This window comes from Acinonyx jubatus, chromosome B1 (assembly GCF_027475565.1).
Source record: "Acinonyx jubatus isolate Ajub_Pintada_27869175 chromosome B1, VMU_Ajub_asm_v1.0, whole genome shotgun sequence".
Lineage (NCBI taxonomy): Eukaryota > Metazoa > Chordata > Mammalia > Carnivora > Felidae > Acinonyx > Acinonyx jubatus.
Genome location: NC_069382.1, coordinates 34,983,406 through 34,994,319, shown reverse-complemented (window position 1 = coordinate 34,994,319; position 10,914 = coordinate 34,983,406). Strand labels below are relative to the sequence as shown.

General features: G+C 57.8%; 1 protein-coding gene across 3 annotated transcripts; it reads left to right on the top strand.

The window, feature by feature from the left end:
- The first annotated feature begins 1,013 nt into the window (after nt 1-1,013).
- FGF17 (fibroblast growth factor 17) lies at nt 1,014-9,973 on the top strand. 3 transcript variants are annotated; one of them, XM_053216444.1, is made up of 6 exons: nt 1,014-1,146; nt 4,205-4,338; nt 4,512-4,548; nt 7,584-7,728; nt 7,969-8,075; nt 9,106-9,973. In XM_053216444.1, exons 1-6 carry the CDS (start codon nt 1,111-1,113, stop codon nt 9,397-9,399), a joined length of 753 nt encoding a protein of 250 aa, XP_053072419.1. In that variant the 5' UTR covers nt 1,014-1,110; the 3' UTR covers nt 9,400-9,973. The 3 variants fall into 3 exon arrangements, with proteins under 3 accessions (XP_053072419.1, XP_026933270.2, XP_026933269.2); XM_027077469.2 differs by having other exon boundaries at nt 7,551-7,728; XM_027077468.2 differs by lacking the exons at nt 1,014-1,146; nt 4,205-4,338; nt 4,512-4,548 and having other exon boundaries at nt 7,007-7,728.
- The last annotated feature ends 941 nt before the right edge of the window (nt 9,974-10,914 follow it).

The window sequence follows — 10,914 nt, the reverse complement described above, 5'->3', positions numbered from 1 at the left end:
CACCCCCACTGGCCAAACCTAAAGTGGGCCAATGGGGAAATGGCCCTGTCCTCTCTCCAGGATCCCTAGGCATGGGTCCCAGAAGGTTGGAGGTCTTTGAATGCCTGCACGGGAAGGTCAGCAACCAGGCTTGCGTGTTCCTGTTCAGCTTCAGTTTCTTTTAATGCCAGAAGAGACTGAGGACGGTAGCTTAGCATTCTTGCTGCTTGCTTTCTACATCCCAGGAGACAGATGTGGGCACCGTCCCACCCTCGAGCAAATGAGAATGAGCCACTGACCTCAGGTCACCCAGAGAGCAACAAGGCACATGGGTTCACATCAGGCTCCAGGTGGGCAGCGACCATTTACCATGGCCTCGTGACACAGGGTAAACAAGACAAATTCTTCACCTTCAAGCCACCTACAGTCTAGTGGAAACACAAAAGCCAACAGCAAAATTTCAGTTACTGTCAAGTGCTTTGGAGGAAGTGAGACAGCACTTCTCCAGCCTGGAATTAGCCTATTAGGAGATCAGAGAAAGTCCCTCAAAGGAGAAGACTGACAAGAAGAGGGTGGCAGGCTCCATGAGTAGCTGGCAGAAGGACACTCCCAGGAGCAGGAACCGAGCAATGCAATGGGCCTCAGGCAGAGCAAGCAGAAAGAGAGAGGATTAGCAGGATTTTGGTAATAACATGCTGGAAGCTAGGTGCTGAGCGCCTTCTGGGACTCACTCCATAAAGCCCCATTTCTCAGACCTGGAAAACGAGGCACAGAGAGGTGAAACAACTTGCCCCCAAGGCCACAGAGCTAGTGGAGGAGGCAGGGTTCACCACCAGGTTGTCTGGACCCACGGCTCTTATCTTGAACCACTCTGAAATGACTGAGACGGACAGCACAGCAGCCAGAGTCCTACAAAGTCTCATAAACTGAAAATAATAGTTAAGAATAAGGTCCACGGTGTAACCCGCACCTTGGGAGGGGCAGCCCCCAGCCAGTTATAGCAAAGCACAGATGCACACAGATACTTCTTCCCTTCATCTCACCCAGGCAAGTGCCCCAGCAGCCTAGCTCAGCCATAGCTCTGTACATAAGGGCACGCAACAGCTAAGCCGTTCCTGACTTGATGTCCAAATGCTGGCAGGCAATGGGGATCAAACAGCAAGGATGGTAGGTGCTCCAAATTTTAAGAGTCCATTTGCCTTTTGCCCTGCCCCAGCCCCAGCCCTTCTGCTTTCCAACAGGAAAATGGTGGGCTGGGGTTTGTAGCAGGTGGTGACAAGTGGCAGGTCCGCAGGTGGGCTCAGTGTCTGCACCAGCTGGGCTGTTAGAAGGAGCAGGCGTGAGACGCCTCAGTTGGGGGGTGTTGAACTTGGCACTAGGGGGTGGGGATTAACCAACCAGCCCAGGCTACTTCTCACTTCCTTTATCACCTCCTGCCACCTCCCCCTATAAATGTTAATGAACCCTGCTATTCTCCCTCCCTCTCCTCTAGTCAAGGGAGTCAAAGTTTAGGTCAACTGAGTCTGGACCATATAAGAAGGTCTATGCCCCTCGTTTCCATTCTTGTGGCACTTGATACTTTTCATGGAGTGTCCATCTCAGTTGATACTCATGGTGGCAATTTTGACAGCAGTGATAATAGCCATTTCCTTTTTACAAATTAGGAAGCTGAGACCAGAAAAGTGAAGGGACTTGCCATAGGTCGTAGAGGCCAGGGAACGGGGATAAAATCCATGGAACACTCTTCATGCTGCCTCCCCTCTTGGAGCCCAGCACTGGCCTTCCCATGGGGATAAAAGCACAAGCTGAGTCAGAAAGGCAGGCCTGCAGGTGCACAATGGGAAGGGACAAGGAGCAGATGTCACACCATGAAACAGGCTATCCAGCCATGCCCCAGAGGCCCCTGGCACCAGCCCCTGGCTGAGCCCCAAGGCCAAGCTTGACTGCTGGCATCTGTTACCATGGAGACCCAGGCCTGGCTGGGGGGCTGGCCACTGACAACAGGCCCCTCCCCCACTGATAGGAACCAGGCACTCAGGCTCAGAGGCCTGGAGTCCAGACCTCACTAGATGGGGCTCCCGCATCTGCCTCCTTATTTCATTCCACCCCCCAGCTCACCCATCCACCCCAGAACCTCAAGCCTGAGCTATCTCCTTCATGCATCTGCTCTTACCTGTCATCCCAGGACTGAAAGTGGGAGGAGGTAGCCTTTAGTACCCCACCTGGGAGCTAGTTGTTGGTGGAGATGTGGGTGAGGTCAGAGGCCCACCAAGAATAGAGCCAGAGCCAGCACCAGTTCCAGAAGTAGATTTGGGGATTTCCGCAGAAGAGGCAGAGTTCAAATCAAGACCCCAAACAGAACAAATATGGAAGATGGAAATGATCAGGAGCATCAGCCTGAGCAAAGCAGAGCTGTGGGACGGTCTAGGGCATGCTCGGACAACGACGAGCACTGGATTGGGAGTCTGGGCACCTGGCACCTTGTCTGAGTTGTGCCACTGACTAACTAGCTGTGAGACCCTCGCTGGGCCTCATCAGTGAGTGAGGAGGCTGGACCAGATGAAGAATCTCTAAGACCCCTTCCAGTTTTGACATCCCTTCTATTTGATTCCAAGCCTGGACTCTGCCAGTTACAGGGAGCTACCCCTGCACTCTCCAGACCAGCTCAGGTTCAGCAGGGCCTTGAGTCCCAGAGGCCTGAGGGGTGGGGGGTGGGGCTAGGAGCCCAAAAGCTGGAGGTGGCCAGGAGGTAGCCTTGGGGCTTGTCTGGGGGAGGGGGGAGGGGGGAGGGGTGGCAGACAACTTTGTGGATTGATCTAGCTCTGGAAGGTGAGGAGACTTGGAGGTGAGAGTTTCGCCCTCCTGCTCATCTCTTTAGGTAAATACCTCCACATCCAGCATTTCCCTTTCTCTTTCCATCCTGGAGGCACTGAGACCTGCAGGGAGCCCAGAGCTGAGGGAGCTCCACTCCCTACACAGAAGACTTCCCTCAGAGATCCCTCTAAGCACATGCCCCCTTCCACAGCCACCATCACCCACCTTCTGTAGGGAAGGAACCATTAGAGTCCCTGGTCACCTAGCTTCTGGGACCTTAGGTACTGCAGCCCGGAGGGCATGGACACAGTGGCAAGGCTCCAGGCACGATCCATGTGGACCTTAGGAACCTAGTTCTGCCATTCACTGGCTGGGCCATTCTGAGCTAACTACCCCCATGCCCCCCCCAACCCCTGCCCCATGTGCTTTAGTGTCCTCTGCACAGGGGTCCTAGAATGGGGTCCTACCTGCACAGTACAGAGCAGGGTGGGACCAGAGGCCATGTGAAGAGGTTGGTGGGCACAGGGAGGGAGGAGGCCCTAGGGATGGCTGCTGCCCCAGAGAGGAGGGTGAGTGAGGCCCAGAACATATGACACACTTGACGTCTGCTAAGCCCAGTTATCTCCTTTGGTCTGCCGGCATCCTGAGGCACTACTGCCCCCATCTCTCAGGCAAAACTGCCGAGGCCCAGAGGAAAGTAGCTTGTGCCAGTGCACCAGCTCCTCTGAGTCTGTCTCTTCCCGGATGTCAGGCCAGCTCTCAAGATTCCATCGCGTCCTCCTCCCACAGCTGCACCTTCCTCCCCCTCCCTGACCCCCAACCTGCGGCACCCACTATTTGCTGCCGTTGGGACAGCCCTAACACCTCCATCCCGGTGGCCAGACAGCAGAGAGGGGGAGCAAGGGGTGACAGAGGCAGGGGAAGCAACCGCTCCTAGCCAAGCCCACCGCCTGCCCCCTGGAGGGAGGCTCCTCCTTTTAAGGCTGCTTCTGGGAATTTCCACCCCCGGAGCCAGACTCAGCAACCCCTGGCCCGGAATGATACCTGCGCTCACCCTTGGGGAGGTGGGGCACCAAACCTGAGGGCAGGAGGAGCTGACCCTGGGAGAGGAGGAGGGACCCTCTAGTCCAGGTCTGAGGGTCACGAAAAACGTGGGAGACTACAGGGGCCAGCCTCCTTATCAAGAAGGCTCCACAGCTCCATCCTCTGTGCTCGGGTAGCCCAGCAAGAGGCTGGCAGACCCCGCCAGCCAGCGGCTGCTTTGCTGTCTCACTGGCCAGGAAGGTGGACACCTCACACCTCAGTCTCCCAATTACGCCCTCCTCCCCCATTCCTTCTCCCCTCCCTTCTCTCTCCTCCTCCTCCTCCCCTTTCTCTCCTCCGCTCCCCCCTGAAAACCTGTGGCTTGAAGAGACCTTGGCTTCTCTGGGACTCTACCCCTGGGGACTGCCCATATCTGCTCCTGAGTTTGGGGGCAGGAGGGCAACCGCCCCAAGAAATCTCTCCGGCGATGGGAGCCACCCGCCTGCTGCCCAACCTCACTCTGTAAGTGCACTGCCTCTCTGAACTGAAGTTTTGTTGCCATTTGCAGCCTGGGGCAGACCTAATCTTACCGGGAATCCCACACGGAGGGGCAGGGAGGGGCGGGGGGCTCTGCCTTCTCACCCTGGGTTGGCTACTGGCACCCACACCAAGGTCTGCCTTGTCTTCTCACACAGGTGCTTGCAGCTACTGATTCTCTGCTGTCAAACTCAGGTAGGCGGGCGCCCCCCACTAGCTTTTCTCCATCTCTCCCACCCCACCCAACTGGGGGGGGGGGTAGCTTCCTTTCGGTGGACAGAGGCAGGTTCTGGCCTCTCCCTGGATCCAGAAGGTTTTTGAGGGTGGGGGCTGGTGTCAGCCTCTGGAGGTGTATAGAAGGGGCTGTGGCAGATTTGGGGATTGACTAAGGTCTTTATCTGTCTTCCCTCCATGACCCTCTCTACATGTCCTGAGGTCTCTGCTTTTCTCTCCATCCGGCTCCCCTCAAGTGTTCCCCTCAAGGCTAAATGCATGGGGCAACCCAGTCTTGAGGGATGGAGTCTGGAGTGGTAGGAAGAGGGCTGAGGTGATGGCTCAGGTGAGGCTTGTACTTGGAGGTACCTGAAAAGACAGGTTTTCATGCAAAACCAGTTGTGTATTCCACTTACTACCCCACTCTCACCACCATAGATGTCCTGGGGAATCACTGTCCTGGGGGATAGCCCCAGTCAGGGCCGGGTGACTCCTTACCTACAGGGCAATGAGGTCAAGCCCCAAGGGGTTTGTTTGGGACAAGATTCAGGGTTTGCATCTCCACACTCCCCCCACCCCATGTTAGCCCCCCCATGCACACCCCCACCCCAAGCCTCAGCCCCCTGTGCGAGGCTCGGTCCCTTTTTGTGATCCTCCATAAAAGTGCAGCTATTAAAATGCACTGGTCCAGAACCGCTCTGGGGAGAGATCGCTTGGCTTTCCCAGGCCAGAGGCCGGCTTCTCTTCATATCCAGTGGGGACTTTTTTTGAAGGTAAATGCCTTTTCTCTGGGAGAGGGAAAGGGGCTGCCTTTGAAGCAGTGGGGGGGTGGGAGAGAGAGAGAGACAACTCCCCCCCTTTTCCTTCCCCCTTTTGCTCTAGCCCCCGTTCCAGGCCTTTTGCTTCACACATCCAGGGAGAGCAAGAAGAAAGCCCCCAGCCTGGCCGGGAGGGGGCTGGGGGTGGGCCCAACCTGTTCTGGAAGGGGAATTAGCACAATGGTGAGGCTGGCCGGGGCGTTTATGGCCTGGCTGAGGCCCCATTCAGGACTCAGGGAAGGTGGCAAAGCTGTCCTTTCCCCCTTGAAGTGCCCCCTCGCCCCCCTTGGAGGGGGGGCCGGCAGGCCGGACCATAGCCATGCTTGAGGGGCCGTCTGACAAGCAGCTGTCTGCAGCAGTGGAAGGGGAGGTCCCCCCGCAGCGGGAACATGAAAGGGACAGGCCAGGTCCCGCGGGGAGAGCGACTTGTGGGTTGTGGGCTGTGGGGGGGGCGTGGGGCTGCTTTTGTGCAGGGCCTGAAGGGGGACAAGGAGAGGAGGGGGCTTCAGGGGGGCCTCTCTGCTCCTGACCTGGAACAGACAGCCAGAAGGAGGCTGCCCGCCAAGAGGGGCGGAGGGCCTGAACCTGGGCCAGGAGATGGGGGCTGGGGATAGGCTGGACCCCACCGAGGGTCCTGGCCCAGCCAGACCCCACCCCCTGGCAGGAAGGCAGGCCCTCACCCCAAATGCTGGCCTCAGGTTTTCTGGGGTGGGGTGCAGGGTGCACTTTGCTGCTTTGAGTTTCCAGACCCTGCTCTCACAGGCAATGGGGGGGGGGGGTGCTCCTGGTGGCACTCCTGGCCTGTGGCCTAGCTGGAGTCGGAAATGAGCAGTGACACACATGAAGGGTTAACCCTGAGCAGGTTACAGGGTCAGCCTGTAGCTGCTCCCTCACCGCCCCCTTCCTCAAAGCTGATCCTTCCTGCTCCTCCCTCTACCAGAGAGTGGCCCCTAACAGATGCTGATCTGGGTCGAGATCTGTCTAGGTGGTTTCTACGGGGCCTGGAATAAAGGTGGCCTTAGGGATCTGGGGTACAGAAAGTCTGTTCCAGCACAGGCCAGTAGGATATGGGTGGGGAGAGAAACATTTTAGCCTAGGGTTGAGGCTGTCACCAGCAGCTGAGAAATGTCATCTGGTTTGCACCTTCCTGGAGACAGAGGACAGGAAGGGGTCTGTTTTTCTCCCACTCAGTGTTGCAGATAGGTGAGACAGGCCAGAAGAAGGTAATCGTCCTGGCTTTGCAACATGCATGGGTAGAACCTGGTTAGCGGGCAGGCAACAGTATTGCCCCCACTGGCCACGAGCCTCTGTTACATTGTGACACAGGCAGGCGGCTCACAGGAGAGCCTGGGCCACCACTGATAGCTCCTCTCGCTGCTGCAGCCTCCATCTCCCTGGCTAAGGAAGCACCTCACCCTTAGTGGCGGGAGGAACACTGACCAAAAGGGCGATGGGGTTCTCTGAGGGTCCTGAGCACCCAGAGGCAAAGGCAGGGGAGATGGGCAGGAGCTCAGGATTCCACAGTTAGCGCTAAAAAGAAATGCTTACAGGGGCATTACAGGAGCCTAAACAAAAGGTCTTAGAGCCTCCATAATGCTCTCTGGTAAGCCTAACAGACCAGCTTCTGTATGCGCATGTATGCATATGCCTGTGCATGTGTGTGTGCCTGGGGGTAGGATCCTTCAAGGCCAGTGGGGAGGATGAAGGAAAAAATCTGGTTATCCTGGCTAATGGAGCCAAGACCCTGGCATTCTGGAGAAGGGACAAGCTCCAGTCCTAGAGGCAGGACAGCACTTCTGTCTCTAATCAGCTGGGTCACCCAGGGCACCTCTTTGACATTGGAATTGGGTACCATAACTGTGAAGGTTCTGTCTAGCAACCAGAGTCATGATTCCAGATCTGCACTGCATCACCAAGGGTCCCCCAAGCCTGTGCGGCCACCAGTTCTCTGCTCCAGGGCAGATGGGGAGCCAAGAGGTCATGACTGGCTCACCCGCTGGCCTGGAAAGACCATGGCCATATGCACCCTTCACCCTGCACCTCTGCTTCCCAGGACAAATGGCCTGGCCCCCTCACACTCACCTCCACACCCCTCTCCCTTGGATGGACCAGTGGTGGTGTCACCCAAAGCAAATTGACACTATTTTTCCCTTGGTAACCGCAAAGGGGGAGAATCACCCGTCTCCTAATTTTAACCAGTACGTGAGGGACCAGGGTGCCATGACTGACCAGCTGAGCAGGCGGCAGATCCGTGAGTACCAGCTCTACAGCCGGACCAGTGGCAAGCACGTGCAGGTCACCGGGCGTCGCATCTCTGCCACCGCGGAGGACGGCAACAAGTTTGGTGAGACCCAGCCCTCACCAGAGGCCACTCACACTGCTGGCCGGCCTAACCTGGTCCGTCCCCAGATCCTGTGCCAGGGCAGGGGCCACAGTGGGAGAACAGGGAGAAGCCTCTTGGAGTAGGGCCTCTCGGTGCCCCCCCACCCAAGTGCGGAAGTCAGGCTGGTTGGGGGGCCCCCTGCCATACCTGAGCCGGCAACCCCAATGGACGGAGGTCTTTCTCCCCCTCCCCCCATCATAGCCAAACTCATAGTGGAGACAGACACGTTTGGAAGCCGTGTGCGCATCAAGGGTGCTGAGAGCGAGAAATACATCTGTATGAACAAGAGGGGCAAGCTCATCGGAAAGGTGAGAACTGGAAGGAGGGGGAGTGGATGAAGGAATCAATGTTACTGCGTGCCCCACAGCACCCCCTACTCCCCTCTACTAGGCCCAAGCCATGACTGACTACGCACACACCCCAACACTAGGCCACTCTGGTTTCTCCATTTAAATGAGTCCCTGTGGGGTCAAGAAGCCCTCTGAGGACACTTACTGACCCATAAGGATCTTCAGCTCTGATTTATGAGGTATTTCCCCAACTCAAGGAGTCAGAATTTTAGCACTTACATGATATTGCAGTCCCTATGTTGAGGCTTAAGCGCTGATCAGGGTTGAGAGTTGACATTCATACAAGGCCACTAGTTTCCCCAAGGTCAGTGGGGTCCACAGGATCCAACTAGCAAGATGCACACTAACTGCCTGCTAGGGTAACCACCCTGCAGGGGCAGTTCCAGCACTGTTGGGTAGGAGAAGTCCACTTCCCTTAACATTTGTCAATCCTGGCTTCCAGTTCTGGCTGTTCTCACCAACTATTTGCTTACCTTGGTTAAGCCTCAGGCTTCTTGTCTATAAAAATGGGCATAGTGTCAAGGTTATCTATTGGGTCAAATGGGTGGTGGGGTGGCTCCTGACATAGTCTGGTATTCTGTAAACATTTGCCCCTTGTTTTCATCAAAGACTCCTTTTCCTCCACCCAGCAGCACCATTGGCCCAGACTGAGGAGTGTGCTCGTGTACAGAGTGCCCACTGGGTATGCGCTGAACTGCATAATAATCTTGATCTTTATGCCACATCTTGGGAAACAGGCTCTGCATGGCTAAATACCTTGCTCAAGGTGTACAACTTCCAAATGACCAGGCTGTATTTAAGTTCAGACCTGACTCCAAGCAAAGCTTGCTCCTTTCTCCCACTTCTGCCTCTCACCAGGCAGAAATCCTTGGGCACACGGCTCCTGTCATTCCTTCCTCAGTCCCACAAAATAGGCCCCAAAGGCAAGTAGGGCAGAAAGTTGGGTGGACAAACTCGCCTCCTCTTGTTCCTTCCCTCCTCCCCGCAGCCCAGTGGGAAGAGCAAAGACTGTGTGTTCACAGAGATCGTGCTGGAGAACAACTACACGGCCTTCCAGAACGCCCGGCACGAGGGCTGGTTCATGGCCTTCACCAGGCAGGGTCGGCCCCGCCAGGCTTCCCGCAGCCGCCAGAACCAGCGAGAGGCTCACTTCATCAAGCGCCTCTACCAGGGCCAGTTGCCCTTCCCCAACCACGCTGAGAGGCAGAAGCAGTTCGAGTTTGTGGGCTCAGCCCCCACCCGCCGGACCAAGCGTACTCGGAGGCCACAGCCCCTGACGTAGTCAGGGACACTGGGGGCAGCTGCCCCTCAACAGCCTTCCCATCCCCTTCCCTTCCTAATCCCAAGACTGGGCTGGGGTGGAGGGAGGGGAGTCAGAGCCCCCAAGGAGGAAGGACCCTGAGGAACTACAAGCGTCAGAGCCTCAAGCCAGAAAGGGGACAGGACTGCCACATAGCAGGGCTGGGGCGTCAGGGCAGCTGCCCCAGACCCAACAATGGAATAGGCCCCGGGGGGGGAGGGGGGATGGCAGACCCCCAGGAGAGGAACTGTAGTGTTACCCTGGACTCAGGCTCCCTGAAACAGGCAAAAAGGGCAGCAGGTTCAAAGCCTTGCAGACACTGTCTGGAGCTGGCTCTCTTTAAATTCTCCCCAAATCTTCTTCAGTCTGCCCCCAGCCTCCAGTTTCCTCCTGGCCAGACTGTAGGAAAGGACTTTTGTGTTTATTTCAGGAAAAAAGAAAAAAAAAGAGGGTTGGCCATTCTTCACATTCCACTACCCAGGCCTGCACCCCCATCCCCGACTTCGAGCCCCAGAATAAAACCATTTTCCTGCAAACGGGTTATCTAAAGGCGGGGTGGAGGGATCCACTACCAAACGGCATTGGTAACAAAGTCTCTCGGAGAGGCGCCCGGGGAAGCCGTGGAAGCCAAGTGCCCCGGCCCGGGCGTGGCCCAGCAGGTGGAGGGGCAGCGCGCGCGCGCGCGTGGGGGGAGGCGGGCAGTGCCGCCTGGAGGGAAAGCGGGGTGTGGGTGGCCCAGGAAGGCCCCGCACCTCCGCCCCACGCGAGGCCGGCGGCCCGGGGCGGGCGCAGGCCCCGGGACCGGCGGGCGCGCCCCTCCCTCCGCGCAGGCTCCGGTTTCCTGGCTGGCACTGCGCGTCCCGTGCTACCTGTTGGGGCGAACCAAACCCAACCCTAGGGCCGGCGAGCGGCCGGGGCCGGGGCAGCAGGCCCGAGCGCCCGCGGAGGAGCGGGCAGGCGCGGCGCCCGGGCGGCCCGCGGACTCTGCAGCCTCTCCGCCGGTAGCCAGATTGCTTTTTTCCGGTGAGGAGGGGGGATGGGGGAGGAGGGCTCAGCCGAGCGGAAGGGGGAGAGAGGGCGAGAATGCGTCCCCTTGTTCCCCAGGCCCCTGCGGGGAGCGGAGGCGGGGGCCACACCTGAGGGGAAGATGCAATTAGAGGCGGCGGGCTGGGCCGCGCGGCCCCGGGGGGAGGGGTGGCCGCGGCGGGAGGGAGGGGGGGAGGACGCTCCCACCCCCAGCCGGAGCTTCTCGGGTGGGCTTTCCCAGACGCCTCCAGGTGTGCTTTAGGGGAGTGGAACTAAGAGCCATAAAACCCGCCTCTTTCCTCCTTTTCGTCGGCGTGTAATCTTGTTGAGGGGGAGGCCCTTCCAGCACGTCTCCCCGCGCAAGCCAGCTCTTCCGTTGATGGACCCCCCCCCCAGCCTCAGTTTCTCCTTCCTCTTCTTTCTGGGAAATTGTTGGAGGGAAATATTACGGAGAGAGAGGGAAAAGGATGA